This window comes from Pelodiscus sinensis, chromosome 3, assembly GCF_049634645.1.
Source record: "Pelodiscus sinensis isolate JC-2024 chromosome 3, ASM4963464v1, whole genome shotgun sequence".
Lineage (NCBI taxonomy): Eukaryota > Metazoa > Chordata > Testudines > Trionychidae > Pelodiscus > Pelodiscus sinensis.
In genome coordinates this window covers 137,224,467-137,243,846 of record NC_134713.1, presented here as the reverse complement: position 1 = coordinate 137,243,846, position 19,380 = coordinate 137,224,467, and the positions used below count along the sequence as shown (strand labels likewise).

The 19,380-nt window shown below is 38.4% G+C and overlaps 1 protein-coding gene across 7 annotated transcripts in view; it reads left to right on the top strand.

Annotated features, from left to right (window-relative positions):
* Positions 1-19,380, top strand: part of HEATR5B (HEAT repeat containing 5B) — a 95,361-nt gene that overhangs the window by 33,708 nt on the left and 42,273 nt on the right. For all 7 annotated transcript variants that reach the window (XM_075924950.1, XM_075924954.1, XM_075924953.1 and 4 more), the window contains exons 12-19: positions 514-666; positions 1,003-1,102; positions 1,975-2,084; positions 6,651-6,814; positions 8,745-8,920; positions 10,700-10,805; positions 13,180-13,370; positions 16,921-17,080. In XM_075924950.1, the coding sequence (XP_075781065.1) occupies positions 514-666; positions 1,003-1,102; positions 1,975-2,084; positions 6,651-6,814; positions 8,745-8,920; positions 10,700-10,805; positions 13,180-13,370; positions 16,921-17,080 (1,160 nt within the window). The remainder of the gene's footprint in view (positions 1-513; positions 667-1,002; positions 1,103-1,974; positions 2,085-6,650; positions 6,815-8,744; positions 8,921-10,699; positions 10,806-13,179; positions 13,371-16,920; positions 17,081-19,380) is intronic.

Genomic DNA, 19,380 nt, shown 5'->3' with positions numbered 1-19,380 from the left:
TCTTAAATTTGCCCCCCAAATTTAACATTTGTATAAATAAATAAACCACAGTACTAATAGATACATTTCCTTGAGTTAAACTAGTAACAGTAGTTTGCAGTGTTGTTGTAGCTGTGTTGGTCCCAAGATATGAGAGAGAGATAACGTGGGTGAAGTAAAAAATGTTATGGGATCAATTTCTGTTTAGAGACACGCTTTTGAGATCTATCTCACCTACCTTTTCCCTCTAAAAACAATTGTTAGTCAACAAGTAAAAATACCCTGGCAGTGTATTTACAACACTTTTAACCTAAAATGAGAGTGACTTCCTTTTATTTTTTTATTATTCTAGCAAGGGCAAGTGCAAAAAGCAAGCAATCCGTTTATACAGTGAAAAGTAATTTGTACTCAGAAATCTCTATTGCATTGCACTTTATTTTAGTCTTAGGTTATTCATTGAAATATATTTATTTTTTATTATATTACATGTTATAAATAGATGCTGCAATTTCAGATAAATATTTCCTTGGTTAGGTCCTTCAGTTGTTCGGTACCATCTACCTAAGATGCTGCTGCTATGGCGAAATGTATTTCCTCGTTCTCTAAAGGAGCTGGAGGCAGAGAAGGCCCGAGGAGACTCTTTTACTTGGCAAGTAACATTGGAAGGTCGTGCTGGAGCTCTGTGCGGTAAGAAACTTGAAGTTGTGAAAGTTTGTCCTATTTCATTAGATGAATGTTATTTTCAACATCACAAATAACAAATTCATACAGAGAATTTGTAATACACCTCTTTCTATCAAAAATAATTGAAAATAGCATGCACAAAACTTGTTACATAATTAACCTTTTCCAATATTTGATATGTATTTTGATATGGGCTAATAAAAATGTTATTAAAAGGGTTTTTTTTGGGGGGGAGGGGTATTGGATCTTCTGTTAGCATCAATAGCAAGGCTACTTGCTGAAATTTATTTCCATTTCTCTTGCAATGTAACTTTGACTGAAATGTTTTTACATTTTTAGCTATGAGGAGTTTTGTTGCTCACTGTCCTGAGCTCCTTACTGAAGATGTGATCAGAAAACTAATGACACCTATAGAATGTGCCATGACAATGATGTCACAGTAAGTACCTTTCTTTTTAAGATTCTGACCTTTTCTGCATAATTTTAGAAGTACAGTCTGAGGCTAAATTTGCCATTGTTGAAAGAATCCTTATTGCTATTACAACCAATGGCTCTCATTAGCAAAAGTAGAAAAAAATCTCCAAACCCTTACTTTTCACTCAGCCTATATATTGAAACTAATTCACTAAGTATCAGAGGGGTAGCCGTGTTAGTCTGAATCTGCAGAAGCGACGAGGAGTCCTGTGGCACCTTATAGACTAACTGAAGTGTAGGAGCATAAGCTTTCGTGGGCAAAGACCCACTTCGTCAGATGCATGGGTTCACTAAGTTTCGCTTATATGACTAGTTAATTTTACTTGTAGTTACTCATGATGGGACCTTATGTTGCAGTCTTTGGATTGCCCACAGACCCATGCCCTTCTCTTTTTTTTTTTTCTTGCAGGAAGATAATTCTAGTTTGATTATTAAAAATTTCATGGTAACACTTATTTTGGTCTTAAGCTTTGTAAAAGTTTTACTGTGAAACTTATATTTTGGGCCTGTTTTGATTTCGCTTTAGAGAGGCAAGTTGAGTGGGGGAGATACATTTTTTCTTTTATTGGACCAACTTTTGTTGGTGAACAAGCCAAGGTTTGCACAGAACTTTTCATGAAGTCCAGGATGAAGAACAACTCTGCTTAATTTTGAAAGCTTTTGTCTCTCAATAACAGCAGTTGGTCCAGTAAAAGACATTACTTCACTCACCTTGTCTTTCTAATATCCTGGGATCAACATAGTCTAGGTAACTTATTTTTAAAAACATTCGGAAATGCCCTATATCATTATTTTTTAATATTTGATTGTACCTAACTATTCTTTTTCACACCATAGCATTCCATCAGTAATAAAAGCCCATGGAGCTCATCTTAAAGCTAGCGCAGCTATGGTTCGTTTAAGACTTTATGACATTTTGGCTTTGTTACCTCCAAAAACGTATGAAGGTAAATAAAAAATATATTTTTGAAGGGAATTACCAAATAAGAAAGTATTGTTATTCTTTTTGATGGATTCTCTGGTGGTTATTGCTGAGATACATACCCGCTGAAAATAAATCACCATTTCAAAATCTTGTGAAGTTTAAATATTTAAGAGCTAGGGTACAACTACACTGCAGTGCTATTTTGGGATACCAGCGGTATCCCGAAATAGCTACCTTGTGTTTTTTGAACACTTCCGCTATTTTGAAATATAGCGGATTCGCTATTTCGGCATCCCTGTAAACCTCATTCCACGAGGGATAATGGATGTCTCAAAATAGTGTGTTATTTCGAAATTTGATTCTGTGTAGAGGCGCCAAATTTCAAAATAGCCTATTTCTAAAAAGAATCGAAATAAGATACGCAATTTGAGTAGTGCAAATTGTGTATCTTATTTCGAGCTACGGGTGCAGTGTAGACACACCCCTAAAGTCAAGGTTAAAAGAAATGGTAGACTTCCAAGATGTGACAAATCTTCCATGTATATTTGGTTTATTATGTATGTTAAAACAAAGCAGTTGAAGTTCTGCATAGTACAGCACAGTGCATACAGTGTGTGTAAGGTATATGTAGATAAGAAAAGGATTTATGGGAATTTTAAGTTTGTAGTATTTTGTTTTTTATTTAACAAATATATATACAATTATTTTTTAAGGCATATATACAAAGGATAAAAATGATTCATTTCCTGGTTTTCAGTTTTATGGTTTCTTAGCTGACATAGCATAAAAGGGAAGGTTCTTCCATTGATTGGTAACTGGTTTAAAGATTGGAAACAAAGGGTAGGTATAAATGGTCAGTTTTCAGAACGGAAAGAAGTAACTTGTGGTGTCCTCCAGAGATCTGTTTTGGGACCAGTCCTATTAAGCATATTCCTAATTTGGATAAAGGGATGTAAACAGGTGGCAAAATTTGCAGATGATACAAAACTACTCAAGATAAGTCCCATGCAGACTGTGAAGAACTATAAAAGGACCTCTTAAAACTGGGTGACAAAGCAACAAAATGAGAGATGAAATTTAATGTTGATAAATGCAAAGTAATGCATATTAGAAAATATAATCCCAACTATACTATAAAATGATGGGGCCTAAATTAGCTGCTACCACTCAAGAAAGACATCTTGGAATAATTTTGGTTAGTTCTCTGAAAACATCCACTCAATGTGCAGCAGCAGTCAAAAAAGCAAACAAAGCTACCAAGATAGAAAATATATTGCCTCTGTGTAAATCCCTGAAACTCCCACACCTTGAATACTGCATGCAGATGTGGTTTCCCCATCTCAAAAAAGAGATATGGAATTGGAAAAGGTTCAGAAAAGAGCAACAAAAATTATTAACGGTATGAAATAGCTCTTGCACAAGGAGTGATTTATAATATATTATAAATTAATGCATCATTCAGTGCAACTTTTCAGCCTGGAAAAGAGATGACTATTGGGGATATTATTAAGACCTGTGAAATCATGACTAGTGTAGAGAAAGAAAATAAGGAAGTGTTCTTTACTCCTTCCCACAACACAGGAATTAGGGGTTGCCAAATTAAATTAATGGACATCTGGTTTAAAACAAGTAAACAGTCGCAATGAACAGTCAACCTGCAGAACTCTTTGCCAGAGGATGTTATGAAGACCAAGACTATAGCAGAGTTAAAAAAAGAACTAGATAAAATCATGGAGTAGATCCATCAGTGTCTGTTAGCCAGGATGATGATGATATCCCTAGCTTTCTTTGCCAGAAGCTGGGGATGAGTAACAGGGAATGGTTCACTTGATGATACCTGTTCTGTTAATTGGCCACTGTTGGAAGATAGGATACTGAGCTTTGGTCTGGCCGTTGCTATGTTCTTAAAACCCCTTCTGAAAATTGGATCCTTAAATTTACATTAAATATAGGTTTATTTTTTGAAATAAGCATTTTAAATGAAATTTGAAACTGTGAAAAATTACATTAAGGCCTAAATTTATTTATTTTATTACAATCATTTAAATTAAATGAAAAATAACCAGCAGTACATGTTGGCATCTTTCATTTTAAAGATAGGCCACTTGACTGGGGAAGTTACTGGCTAAGCAAGTGGAACCAGAGTGTTAAACTAGCTTTTGACAGCAGTAGCCTTTTCTGCAGTTCAGAGACGATATTTCCTTCATTTCTGTGTATTTGGCTAGGTTAGTTCAGTGACACTGGCTCATTCAAAGTTGTTAAACCAATTGGGAAAGCTTGTTTTTCCATTTGATTCAATGAATATAATTAGATGTGAAAGGATGAGAACTAATAGTTCTAAAATCTTAAAGGACATACTGACCTGAACCATTCACTTGGGTTCATGATTAATAAATCAGTTTGTTTTAAATGCGAAACATGTTTTGATAAACTGTTTTTCTTGTGTATCTAGCACATTTAAGGTAGTTTTATTTAAGTAATAGTAATTATACATTAACATGCTGTTATGCATTTTTAGTTTATTTGAATTGCCCATCAAATAGACCTTGACACAAATCACAAGTAAAAAAATTAATAATAATATAGTAAATAAATGCATCATTCACTGTAATAAATATGTAAAATTTAGGAATCTCAAAAAATGTAAGTATATAACTACTTAACTAAGAGTGTATATTTGTGTGTGTGTACACAAATATACGCACTTAGTTAAGTAGTATTTTTATTTATTTTTATATATATATATATATATATATATATATATACATACGCATACATACATACATACATACACACACACACACACACACACACACACACACACACACACACACACACACGTATTTATATATACACCAACACTCACATATACACCCTCTTGCTTGGCAAAAAAATCTGGTACAGGAGGCCCCCAACTTGCGATGCGATTGGTTCCTGGGGTAGTGTCACAAGTCAGGGGCATCGTAACTCAAACCCAAATTTACAGTAGGTGCTGTGCGCTGTCAGAAATGCGAGCCAAGGACATAAGTCGGGGGTTTCCAGCTCCTTCAGCACTTTCAAAAATGGTTGTAAATGTGGGGGGTTGGAACTCGGGTGGTCGCATGTTGGGGGCCTCCTGTATAGTAGTTTTATATTTAGTTGCAGATCAGCATGCTTTAATGGTCACCCATACATGTGACTTAACCCTTTTCTATGGAAATGACTAAAAATTGCAAATTAAAAACAAGATTAAAATCTGTTGTTTAAATCTGTGTTTGCCGATTAAAATCAGTTATTTAAATACAGGTTGAATCTCTCTAATCTGGCACTTTCTGGTCCAGCAACATCCGTAGCGTGACATGATTTTACTTACCCGAATGTCTGGTTATTGTAGGCGTGGCCAAGCTTCCCACTGTCCTGTAAAATTTGTTTACAGTTGTCAGTCTTGGCTCTCAATGTTCTGTGCTTTTGTTATTCAGCTTTAATTTACCCCTAAATTTCTCCTCAGAGCCCAGCAAGCAGGGTAAGCATGGTTTTTATGCATTATCTATGTATATCCTTGTGCCAATACAGCAAAATTGTGTAACAGCACTAACACTTTTATGAAGAGAACTGATAAGTCCTTGCTGGGCCTAGGCTTATAGAGGCTGTATCAGTACAGTCATATATTATTAAGCAACACAGCAAGAATTGTTAATTGTTTATTTCACTTCCATAAAATAAAAATAAAGAAACCCACTCACTACAATATTGACCTCCTGTGGTTTAGCAAATTCTCTGGTTCAGCACCTGTCAGGTCCCCAGGGTGCTGGACTGGAGGTTCAACCTGTATTTTTGATGTATTAACCTGTAGCTGTTGATTGATATATTAAATATATTGATTTCAAGTGCTCAAAAGTTAGGACAAAATGCTCATTTTATTATTTACATGTGTGATTTTTCTCAGGGAATTCTAATGAAGGATAATTTATTCAGTTTAGATTCTCTAAATGTTAAAAAGTACATGCAGTTTCTGTGGAAACAAATACCACCTTAACATGATTTTGTATTTTTCAAATGTTCCATATTTTCTGGTTCAAGGTAATTCTCTTTGTATTGTAGTTTTTTTTTTCATTTTGCATGTAAGTAATTCAGAGTTTAGTAAACTCAAACATGCTCATTTATTACATTATGAAATAAATTTATTAGATCAATACCAGTAGATGGGACAAGAGCAATAGTACATTTGTTTCCTGTGGCTTGTTTGATGCGCTATAATATTTACAGAAATAGGCTTTGGTCCTGCAGATACTTATATACATGAGTAACTTTATGTGAACTCATTGGGACCATTCGCATGCATAAATGTTTGCAAGATTGGTAGCATGGTCTTGTAGGAACCAGCAAGATGCACTGGGTGAGGTGCTGGGCTTGGGAGTCAGGGATCTTTTCTGGGTTCTATATGTAGAACTGCCACTCTCCCTGCACTAATCACATTTAATTCTCTGATTCAAGTTTTTAATCTGTAAAATGGGAAAGTTGTTACTTTCCTGCATTTGTAAAATGCCTTGAAGTTTATAGAAGAGCTAAAAATTATTGCTATGTTTAATGCACATTTCTTATTTTCTAGGATCATTTAATGCACTCCTTCGGGAGCTGGTGGCAGAATTCACTTTGACAGACAATTCTGCTAATACAACTACATCACTGCTTAGATCTCTTTGCCATTATGATGACAGTGTTCTTCTTGGTTCTTGGCTACAGGAAACTGATCATAAATCAATTGAAGATCAGGTAACAAAAAATCAGTAATAAAACTCCTGAGCTTTGGCTCGATTGAAGAAAATCATAAAAACTGAAATTGCACTCTTCCTGTGGATTTGGAAGGCCAGTGTAGTTCTACTGATTTTTCAAGCTTGTTTCAGAGGATTTTACAGATTTTATAGCCTTCCAGGTGCAGTGTAAATTTCTGGTAAAACTAGCAAGCAAAACAAAACAAAAAAAATGAGTAGAAAATATCAATGAACAATTTATGAAGCTGTGGTTAATAAGCTATCCTTGCTTTTAAAACAATTAATTAAACCTTTCTAGAGTTAGCAAGAAGTCCCATATTTTTTTACCCAGCTGAGGTATTTTAGAATGAAAGAAGCAGTGTTTATAATGGAACTGTGGTCACACTATTAACATTTGCAGCTAGTGTTATACCAAATAGGCACTTATTTTTCCTCTTCAAACAGCTGTGTGAAATCATATCCCTCCATTATAGATGGTGACCACTACAAAGTCTTATTGGGAATAGGAGGAACTTTTAAATATTTTTGAAGGAAATTTGACTGTTTGAAGCATTTATAGACATGTGCAAAATATAAGGTTTTTGGAAATATTTCTTTTTGGAGATTCTAAGCAAATTTTTGTGGGTGATCAACTCTTAAAGTTGGTCCATTTGTGTTTTGGGCCTGGGACAGACGTTATAGGAAGAAAGACAAGGTTCTGGGAATGTTGTTTAACTAGGCCACAAGTTAATTTATTAATTAAATGAAACTTATCTGACAATAACTCAATTAATACATGGGTCATTCGTACCATCTAGAGAGCTGTCACCAGTGCTCTCCCCTCTCTTCACTCAAAGCCTTTTCCCGTGGCTTCATCTTGAATGAAGTTTAAAGGGAATGTGGAAAAGGGCTTGAGCCAGACATTAGGAGGCTCATTTCCATTTCCACTTTCTTTAGAGAATACGTTTCCCTTAATTCTGCTCCCAGTTCCTCTGCTTTGGGTATTTGCTAGGTTGTGACATGAACTGTATAACGTAACATGCCCACAGAGTCTCTGGACTATTGAGAGGAAGGTGAAAATAGCCCTCTGCCCAGGCCAATCTGGCAGTGTGGGAAAATTTCCTTCTCAACCCCCCAAAAATGACTAATTTGATGCACACAGGTGTCCCCAAAACCTAATACTCAGGGGGCAGAGGAGCTGTTGTTTCCAGGAGCAGAATGGCACTCTGGGTGGGGGAAAGGGTTTATAAGCTGTCCTTGGGTTCATCAGAGGCAATGGCTGGATTGAAAGGTACAGTACAAAGAAGCCCAGACAGTTAGGAAGCTGCCTCCGCCTTCTCAAGCTCACAAGGAAGCTGAGCTCCTATGAGGAGAAGGAAGGGAAAGGACCTTGTATTATCACTGAAATAACAATAAATATTTGGTATGAGAAAGTTCAACTTCTTTTCACTTGTGGTTACTGTTGTTTGATGGCGCACCTGGGTAAGAGGACGACTTTAAAGAGAATGTTTGTATTATAACACAGAAGTCAATTTCTAGAACACTATCTTTGAGATGATACAGGATTTATGCTGTCTTTCCACCTCAAACCCAAGCTCAAGGAATGGTGATTTAATCTTTTCCCCTGAAATGTCTCTCTTGATCGCTGCTTCCAGAGCTGCTATCCAAACTAAATTGTGTCACATTGGGTTGGATTCGCCGACCTCATCTGTACTAACAGTGACTAAGACTGCTCACATCCAGCAATTGGCTGCTTTGAATGTTCTTGGCTTTGTCTAGCACGGTATGTGAGATGGAAATAGAGTCAGAGATTTCTCACTGCTGGTCAGTAATCTGGTTTTATTTTAAATTTTGTATTACATTCTGGTGTAATGTAAGTATGTACAAATATGTCCAGTGTAAGTATGTACAAATATGTATTTAGAAGGTATTAAAATCTTGGTTATTTGTAGCTTCAGCCAAACAGTGCATCTGGAAGTGGTGCTTTGGAGCATGACCCATCTTCCATTTATTTGCGCATCCCAGCTGGTGAAGCTGTGCCTGGCCCCCTTCCTCTTGGAGTATCAGTCATTGATGCCTCTGTGGCACTCTTTGGTGTGGTTTTTCCTCATGTTTCTTACAAACACAGGTCAGTCTAAGTTGTGTGCAATTCCATGTACAGTTGTCTTTGCTCCTTATATTTAACAGAATTATAGTTCTCTCAAAATGTCAGTCTACTCTGAAAAGTAACTGTCTAAAATGGAACTCTTGGGCTCCATGTTCATTGTCTCTCAGTTCGCGTTCCATATCTCATGTACTCAGTTTAGAAGTAAAATATGTTTTTCCTAATATATAGCCCTGAAAATTCAACTTGATGTGTGATGAGGCCATTTTTATCATTGGTTAAGGTATGCAGAACATTTTGCAGTACAGGCAGTCCCCGAGTTACGCGGATCCGACTTATGTCGGATCTGCAGTTACGAACAGGGATTTTCTCGCCCCGGAGGACTGGAGCGGCGGGACGCCTGGTCCGGCGGAGGACCCGGGGCCGGACCCGCGGCCACTTCCAGATCAGCTGGAAGCGCCGTGGGTCCGGCCGGGTTCTCCGTGGCTTTGCTCAGCGTCTCCCTGGTCTGCTGGGGGGGGGGGATGCAGCTAGTGCCCCTCCCTCAGCAGACCAGGGAGACGTGGAGCAAAGCCCGGGGCCTGTGGTAGAGCAGGTGGGGCGATGCCGGTTGGTCCCGCAGCACCGCTCCTTGGCGCTACTGGACCAACCCGGCAGCACCCCAGCTGCTCTGCCCCAGGAGTCCTGATTCAGCCACTGCTGATCAGTTTCAGCAGTGGCTGAATCAGGACGCCTGGGGCAGAGCAGCTGGGGTGCTGCCGGGTTGGTCCAGTAGCGCCGAGGAGCGGCCGCGCTACTGGACCAACCCAGCAGCACCCGAGCTACTCTGCCCCAGGCGTCCCCAAGTTAGCCGCTGCTGAAACTGACCAGCGGCTGACTACAGGAAGCCCGAGGCAGAGTTGCTCTGCCCAGGGTTTCCTGGAATCAGCTGCTGATCAGTTTGAGCAGCAGCTGACTTGGGGACGCCTGGGGTTCTTAAGTTGAATCTGTATGTAAGTCAGAACTGGTGTCCAGATTCAGCCGCTGTTGAAACTGATCAGTTTCAGCAGCGGCTGAATCTGGATGCCAGTTCCGACTTACATACAGATTCAACTTAAGAACAAACCTACAGTCCCTATCTTGTACGTAACCCGGGGACTGCCTGTAATTCAGTTATGCAATGGAAGTGGCATGGATCACTATGACAAAGTCTGCCTGCATCTGAATGAAAAGTCTCTGTAACATACGTGCCATACCACAGCCACCTGGAAAAGGAGCTTAGTGGCTCTATTCCTGGCATCTTTAGGGGAAAAGTGAGGCACAAATCCAGTTCATAGTCTCTTTCCTTCCTCTAATTTTGTAGCAGCATGTAGGTAGAAGGAGACAATGTGAAATAGCCAATGCACTCTCCTTACTCCTGGCATTGTGTCTGAGGAGGAGGACAGTGAGGCAATTGAATTTTTCTTCTCTCCTATCCCCACAGTTCTCAGGTTCCTCTGCAAGGTCTGTCTTTCAGTTGATCCCTCTGAATAATCATTTCAACTGAAGTGACAATATCTTGCTTCTAGCTGAGTTCGTTGCAGAGTCAGCAGAATGCTAAACAGGGGTCTTTACCCACTCTGCCCAGCTTCATGTTCTCAGGCCACTAGGTGAGACAGGAGTAGTTTTTCATAGGGTCCAATACATTGCACAGCCAAATAGAAGAATTCTACTGTTGTTTTATTTTTTGCATTGATATTTTCCTTTTAGGCAAAATTTAGTATCTTTTCAGTTTGTTTTTTGGAATTGTGTGTCTTTTTAATTAAGTTAACTGTTCTTTTGTAGGCTACAAATGTTAGATCACTTTGCTGAATGCGTCAAACAGGCTAAAGGTGTCCGCCAACAAGCTGTGCAGCTTAATATCTTCACTGCTGTTCTCAGCGCATTGAAGGTAAAAATGGTTTAAAATTTGTAACCGGCAGATAGTAAAATTCTGAGATTTATGGACTTTTATATAAATGTTAAATACACAAAATCTGTGTTTAAAAGATCATTATTAAGATTGCAAAGTCAAGCACTCCAGAATTAGGCAAAACCAGAATTAAGGTTGCCTTTTCATTCTTAATCGGCCCCCCTTGTGCATGTGTATTATAATTTGAGGGGGAAGGGTAGGGGGAAAGGGTGGGAAGGTGTTTTCCCCTAAAAACAACTTGATTCTTTTTCTGAGAGTTCATAATATATTTCTTGTGCTTGGGGACCAAACAAGCTCCTGTTGTCATCCAGCATTTTCAGTCCCATCCAGTGTGTCAAGATGTGATTTTGCTGCTTCCTTGATTAGAAAAAGAAAAACACCTTTAACATTTTCTTTCTATAGCTAAAATGTCCTTTAATTGAGTGACTGTTGCAATATCACATAGTAGCATACCACTTAAAAATGTTAGCTTTCCAGTCTGATGTAAATGGATCCCATGGTGAGGGGAGAGAATAAAAGCCTCCCCGCCTAAGTGTCTTAGCTAAAGGTAACTCTAATTTAATAGGGGTGTATGTGTGTCCATGTTTGTATAATTATAGTATACATATATAATGGTGTTTTTTACTGTGACAGTAATGACAATGTAGGTTGATGTGTTGACTCCCCTCTTTTGTGAGTTGGGTAGGATGCCAGCAAAATGAGACTTCCATTTTCACTCCTTCGATTCAGCTAGCTCTAGCCCTTTTGTGTGTCATGCCCAATTTGTATCTTGCCTTCAGAGAGGTCAGTGGCAACTGTGGTAGCCAGGCTGTCTTGGTGGGCCATCTTTGGTTTTTCTTCAACAGCCTTTTCCTTTTAGGGTATGTTTACAGGTTGGGGTATGCTTCTTATTAAGTTAGCATGAGTGTGTGCACACAAGCAGAGGAATCACACTTGTAGAGCAAAGTTACTTTTAATTTTAATTTGTTAATTATTGCTTTTCTGCTCTGAGAAAATAATTTCCCTCCTTCACATGGAGTGCTAGGATGAGAAGAGCCATGGATACCCTTAATGCAGTGGTCATGTTGTATTTAATTTCTCATGACTGCTCTGTGAGTTCTGCCATTCTGTCTCAAGCCCATGCAGAACGCTTGTTTTCACAGTTCTTCAAAGGAGTGGACCGCAGCAGTGGGGGTACAGAAGGATTCTGAGGGGACATGTTCCAGAGGTGCTGAGAGGAAGATAAACAGTTTTCAAATGAAATATTTTTCTTGTTCCCACAGATGATCCACTGCCAATAAACTTGAAACTTTCCTTCTAAGGATAACAGAATTGCTTTACTGATCTCTTTGGCCTTCTCCTGCTGGGATTCTCTCTCCCTACCCCACACATTTTAAATTGTTGTGGTGTATTGGTTTCGATGCCATAGCCTGAATAGTCAGTTCATTTTCTTCAGGATCCAGTGACCTTTTTGCCAGAGGCATGGGAAATCATACCTTACTTGTTCCTCTGACAGTGCACACCCCCTTGTCTATCTTCTGGTACAGAATAGACTTTGCCCAGAATACCTTGAAGATGACAGCCAGCTTCATCAGTTAATTAATAGTGACCCCCAAAAGTTCACTGATTTGGGCACATAGTCTTTTTCAGACAGGATAAAATTAATTATTAGTCTCCTTTAAAGCCAGCTGTTGGAAGACTAATTGGATCCAGCATTATAAGTCAGTTTAGACCAGAAGAAAATTCTAGGAGCCTGATTTCCTTTTTTCTTCATTTCAAGGGCTATTGCTCTAGCAGTTCTTCCAGACAGTGTTCAGATTTTTGTGTTTGCAAAACTGCCGTTATGGAACCAGAGCCTAGCAATGTTTATGGGCTGTTGCCTTGCTTGTTTGATCTGTGGGTAGAGCCAATTCAGCAAGTTTATAGTTGGAACTGGCTCATGGAAAACAGTTATCAAAGAAGTTTGGTTTTGGAAGAAACTAGGTGTTTTGCTTTTTTGGGCAGAGGCATAAAATTGTTTTGGTGTCAATGGAGTGTTCACATAGTCTTCTTTTTGTCCGTTTGTTTGTATGAACCCATAACGTTAGTTTAGTATTTAAAAAAAGAGAGAGAAAACCCTTTAAATCCCATGTAGTGATTGCCACCCTTTAGGAAATAGGCAGAAAAGTAGAAATGAAATCCCTTTCCCAAGATGTAAGATTATGTCCTTCCGTGCATAAAACCATCACTTAAAAATTATGTAGCTTATCTGATTTGTGAATTATCTTCTTGTAAAAATACCAGTTTAAACGGTTTCAAATTTGATTTCAGCAACAGACATCAAAACGTACTTTTATTCCTTTTGGTCAAACATTTGTCCCATTTGTTCATACAGGGTTTAGCTGAGAATAAAAGCACATTAGGACCAGAAGAAGTTCGCAAATCTGCTTTGACATTGGTTATGGGTGCCCTTGACAATCCTAATCCCATTTTGAGATGTGCAGCAGGAGAGGCACTTGGCAGAATGGCTCAGGTAGTTGGAGAAGCAACTTTCATCGCCAGAATGGCTCAGTACAGTTTTGACAAGTAAGTTGTTGTCATTTTGCTCCAAAAAAGAAAATAAAAATAGAATTCAAACATGTTCAGAAAATGTTCATGTTCAGAATATGATATTGCTAGTTTTAAATATATTTCCTTCATGCCTGACCACTTTGGTAGGCCTCATACAGTTTACAGATCCTGAGTTGTTCCGTGTACTGTTATTAAGAGTGAACAATGACTGATTGAAATGCTTAAAATCCAGAACAATATTGATGAATAGTTCTTGGCGTGGTTAAGGATGACAAAACGGCTTCAGATAAAATAAACATGGCTGACTCTAAAAATGTGTAATGTGTGTGGTGGGAAGGGAGAGTTACCCCAGGCTGATGTGGTAGCTTTGTGTTATCAACACCTCCTGTCGTCATCTAGGATTTGGCTCCTCTGTTGGCTCACAGTGACTTGCTTCCTTACTCCAACTGACTCTCCATCAATAATTAGGCTTTCAAAGATCTTCATGTACTAAAGATTCAGAAAGATCAGCATGTCCAATTTTTCCTCAGATGAGCACATGAACTATACCTTTAAAACTGAAATTGGTCTTCTGATGATCCAGTTATGTTACATTCAGCTTCCTTTTTATGAATGGCATTAACTTGTTCATGTCTAAAAGGATAAATAATCTTTTTGTTTGTTTTCAGAAGTGCATAACTAATTGCAACCTTTCTAATGAGTTTAACCATTTAGTGGCATTTTGTTTGTGAAATAATTAGTTTCTCCAGTGATGCCATTTCAAGGCAAGGCTCTGTTTCTATCATAAATAAGGCAAAAGTTACCTAAAATTATACCTCTGGATCTCAGTAACTGTAAGGGAGAGCTCTAATTCTTTTTGCTTTAACTTAGTTTCCCACATGCTCTTATGTTGTGTTTATAGGTTAGAGTTTTTCTAAAGGAATAAAATGAACAGATCTCTTAAGAGCAATTCTTAAGAGATCTGTTCATATATTAAGCATTTTTCAAGATTTTAAATATTCAGAATTAGAAATTGTTACCCCAAAAATAGTCTCACTGGAGACCACCCAGGGTTACACTAGTATGGGTTTATTTCCACTAGGTAAAACTAAAGAGGAGAAAGCAGCCACCAAAGGTTTAAGCTAAAGAAGATCTCTCTCTCTCTCTCTCTCTCTCTCTCTCTCTCTCTCTCTCTCTCTCTCTCTCTCTCAGAGACATGCAAGCAAGCACACACCCCTCCATTCATTCACTCATTCACACCCATTTATTCCTGCCCTCAGGCAATCACACTCTTACACAGGGTTGCAGAAGGAGCCAAGGCATGTGGATCCTGGAGGGTCTGTCTGCTCATCATGGCTGGGGAAGCTGGTCAGGAGGAGAGACACTGAAGAGAAGCTTCTCTGGATCAGGGGAAGGAAAAAGAGAGCATCTCACATGTGCTCCTTCTCTTTATATAGTGTCTGAATGGCTCCTGTGACTCATTCACCTTGTCATCAGGGAGCATGCCCAGACTTCCCTTTATCCAGCAGAGAGCATGCCCAGACTTCCCTTTATCCAGCAGGGAGCATACCCGTACTGTGATGAGTCATTGCCATGTGGTCCATTGTTCCAAGCCTTCTTCAAACACACTCACACTCACACTCTCTATCCATTCACTCAGGGGAGAATGCAGCTTAGGGAAAGTTACAAGCAAGGTGGCTGCATGTTACAAAGATTACAAAGTTACAGTTTACAGTAAGTTTGAGAGTTACACAGATTACAAAGATTGACAAGGATCACAATAAGTTGCAGTTTAAAACCTTAGACCTTACAGTTTGGTGTAGCGTTAGAAAATCCATGTATATAAATCTAGTGTGCTCAGGTGGAGGCTTTTTTATGCAACAGAAATTGTTTATTGTAAAACAGAGGCTTGTAAGACTTCATTTGTTCCCTTGATAACCCATGAATTTCCAAGGACTGCTGTGGTTTTGTCCATAATTTCTCCTCCAAGATCCATTTTATTGAATAAATTCTTCAATCTGTCCAGTCTGACACTCTCTGGTCTGGCAACATCTGTGATCCAACATGATTTTAGTTAGCTGGATGTCCATTTATAATGAGTGTGGCCATATTACCCACGCTCCCATAATATTTGTTTATAGCCAACAGTCCTGGTTGTCAGTGTTCTATGCTGTTATTTAACTCTAATTTACCCCTCAATGTCTTCTAAGAGCCCAGGAAGTAGTGGAAGTGTTGGTTATGCTGCTAGACAATATTAATCTCCTGTGGTTTGGCAAATTCTCTGATTCTGCACCAGTCAGGTTCCGAGCATGCCGGACTGAAGAGGTTCAACCTATACTTTTTGTAGGCCTTTTATTATTTGTTAATATATGTTTGCGTACAGCCTATGGTTCTAAACTATTAAATACTGAAAGAAGAGAAATTACCCTTCACTTTCTTCTTTAAGGATATTCATTCTCTGACTACTGCAGAACAACTGTAGCGCACAGCCTAATCTATAATATATAAAGGAGAATGTTTGTATGTTTGTGCGCTAATAACTTGGACACTATAAGAGCTACTGCAACCAAACTTTGCATGGGATAACCTTTCATCCAGGAGAAGGTTTTAAGGTACTATGGGAGGGAAGAGATGAGAGACCAACACCTCTCCCCGGGGCTGCACGGAGCTTGTCAGTGTGGAGAGAAGCGGCTTCCCAGAGGAAGCAGTGGGGACAGTCACTACTAAGGCCAGCGGAGGGACAAGTAAGCGGAGGGTGGGCTCGGGCGCTGATGACAGGCATGCAGCTCCCTTCCCCCTACCTCTCCTCAGGCTCCTCACCTCAGTTATATCAGTTTTCTCGAGCAATGCCGGGTAACTGCAGCTAGTTATTTATAGTTGTCACAGCTGTAGTAGATGGGGCTAAAATCTGGCCAAGCATCCATAAGAAAACTTATATCACTACTTACGTAATCCCCAATTCAGAGTCTTGCAATGTTCCCTTGTGTTTCTTGGCATCACACAATTTTTGAATAAAAGTTTATTTTTTTTAAAAACTTCATAATGAAACTTATTGCAGTGAGAAACAGTTGGATCTAAAAAGATTTAAAAGTGAGCTGGCACTATTTCAGAGGATTCAGCTGCACTCCCTTCAGTCCTCCAATAAGTCTCTTTATATTTCCATTCTTGATTGTTTTAAGCTTTGCAGTAATTTAGCAATGAGTTTTCTGGATAACAGTGTTCAATGGTCTGCAACGTTCAGAAAAGAGATGGTTTAAGCGAATCATGTCCTTTCAGTTATAAAAATATTGCTTATCTAAAATGTCGGAAACAAATACTTCTCAGAAGAAAGGAATTACAGTAAAATCAGAATAACTTTACAAGCTATTGAATATGAGGAGTTAATAATAAATTATTAAATATTTTCCTTTGATTTTTTTTTTCAATGATATCTTCCCAGAAAGTTTGCATTCTTATTTATTTATTTATTTATTTTTAAAGGTAACAAATAGTACTGTTGGGAACTGAGGTTTTGTTTTTCTTACACTCAGACAATCATTTCCTTAGTATCTAGCACATACTTTGATTTGTGTTTTAATGTTGATAGGTTAAAATCTGCTCGAGATGTTGTGTCAAGAACTGGTCATTCATTGGCTCTTGGCTGTCTCCATCGTTATGTGGGTGGCATAGGTTCTGGGCAGCATCTGAAAACCAGTGTCAGTATTCTGTTGGCACTGGCACAAGATGGAACCTCACCTGAAGTCCAGGTAAATAAAAAAGAATTTAAAAACCATTTAGTGGGTTTACGATTAATGTATTACCATTAACAGCAAAAAAATGCTGTACAAAAGTAAAAATAGTTAGGCCATACACCAAAGAGTGTAAATATAAATGGGAGAGGAAGATCTTGTTTGCTGTAAATAGTTTCTTTAGGGACTTTGTAGTGCAGTGTGCTGAGCAACAAACTAACCTGATTTAGAATAGTTACTTTAGGCAAATGCCTAATTATGCTCAGTCATCTCAAGATGTAAAGAAATTACTCCATTTTATAGAACAATGAATTAAAATCAGTTATCAGATAGTTGAGAAGAAAAATGCATTAAAAGTTAAAGTAGTATCTTAAAGGAATGTAGATGCATTCATGATCCCTTGGCAATGAATTCTACAAAGTCAGTTAAATAGAATAGTAAAAGACCCTCTGGAGCAAGATAGAAAGAAAAATTACCGTACTTGTTAGGGATGTTAAAAGACATTTAATAAGGTTACCGTGTAACTGAAAAATCTTAGCAGTTACATGTTTTTTTGGGGGGGGGGAGGAGGGCTCTGCAGAATAAAGCTTAAATTAGCTTCACACTGCAGAGCCAACAGCGAAGCCTCCCCAGAAGCAGGGCCACCAGCCTCTGTTAGCTCTGCTCTTGCAGAGGAGTCTTTGCTGCCACAGTGAATCCGCCTCCCCAGGGGCGGGGCAGAGTTTAACTGATAGCATTAACCAATGAGCATCAGCTTATCGGTTAATCAGTTAAACTTTAACATCCCTATTATCTATAAATATTATTCTCAAAAGATTGTGTAACTATGCCATATATCAGGAGACTTTTTCATTCTTTTTTCCCTATTACTCCAAAAGAAATTATTATTTGAAGTAGCACCTGGCTATTGTGACTCATCAGCAGAGGGTCGTCTCATCCCCAGGAAGAGGCAGTTTAATGTCACAGAATTTTGAGTTCCTAGTGCTTCCTCAGTCTCCTGGAGCCACAGGCCACCCATGTCTTGTTTAATTATTAACCGTAGAGAACTTGGACTAGAGGTAATCCTCTTTCTGAGGAGACAGGATTGATAGAAGTTTTTCTAAACATAGCTTGCCACTTGAAAAAACAAGATATGCTTTGTTTAGTGATAGGTTTAGTAATACAACCAATTCTCTTAAATTTCCTTACTTAAGCTCTCAAAAGTTAGATATTGACAAAGTTCAGGTTACAGTTGCAATATTATTTCTGCTGTTTCTGTGAATTCATCGTGGTAGTCTTTAAACAAAGGCTCACATAGTATTTCACAAAAAAAAGCAATCATTTTTAGCACAGTATAAAAAGATAGAGGGAGAAATTTAGGTGCCTAATCCTCATTAACTTTAAATGGAAGTTAGGCACCTAATACTTCTGTTTGAGCCTTTGATATCCTCCCCTAAATAAGTAGAAATATACTGAAGTGTTAAAATAAATAGAGAGAAAAATGTTACAAGGTGCAACATTAGTAGTTAACGTTATAGAATGAGTGTTATGTATTTGAGAAAGATGATGTGATTATGTAATTAAACTAGAGGAGTAGAATAAACATACTATGTGTGCCTATGTGTTTAGATATTGACAAAGTTCACTTTACGTTTGCAGTATTATTTCACCTGTTTCTGTTAATGCATCATGGTGGTCTTTAAACTGTTCAACCTCAACATCTACTTACAATAACCCTTTTTCTTTTTATGAAACTTCCCACATTTTTGGGGGCATGGGGGAGAAAAAGTCATAATGTAAAGTTATTTTGGTAGATGCCACTGGAACTCTCAATCCTGCATACTTTGCAGCCTATAGGAGAGGGAATCCATTTCCTGTGCACATTAGTTGCCCTGAAACTTTTTCCCTGAAAGCTTGTTGAATGTGAGACAAAGGCATCTGGCCTCATTCATAGTGTGATCAGTGATCAGTGACTGACTGAGGCCAGGACTCTTCCCTTCACAACCTTTTTCCAGTGCAGCTCAGTTAACTACATGTGAGTAGTATGGCCTTTCCTAGCTGCACTTTTAAGAACTTAGAAAGAAAATTCAGTGCAAAATGTACTTTATATATAAACTGAGAATTTCGATTGGCCATAACTTTATCAAATGAAAACCTGTTTCCAGTGGCTCAGGTATTTCTCCTTGGGTATTCTACACTGAAACACTATTTTGAAATAACTAGCACTATTCTGAAATAATGTAGTCTGTGTCTACACAGCAGGCAGTTATTTCAAAATAGTGTTAATATCCTGTGAAGCTGGAGGACTTCTTACTCTGACTCCTGTAACCCTCATTGTA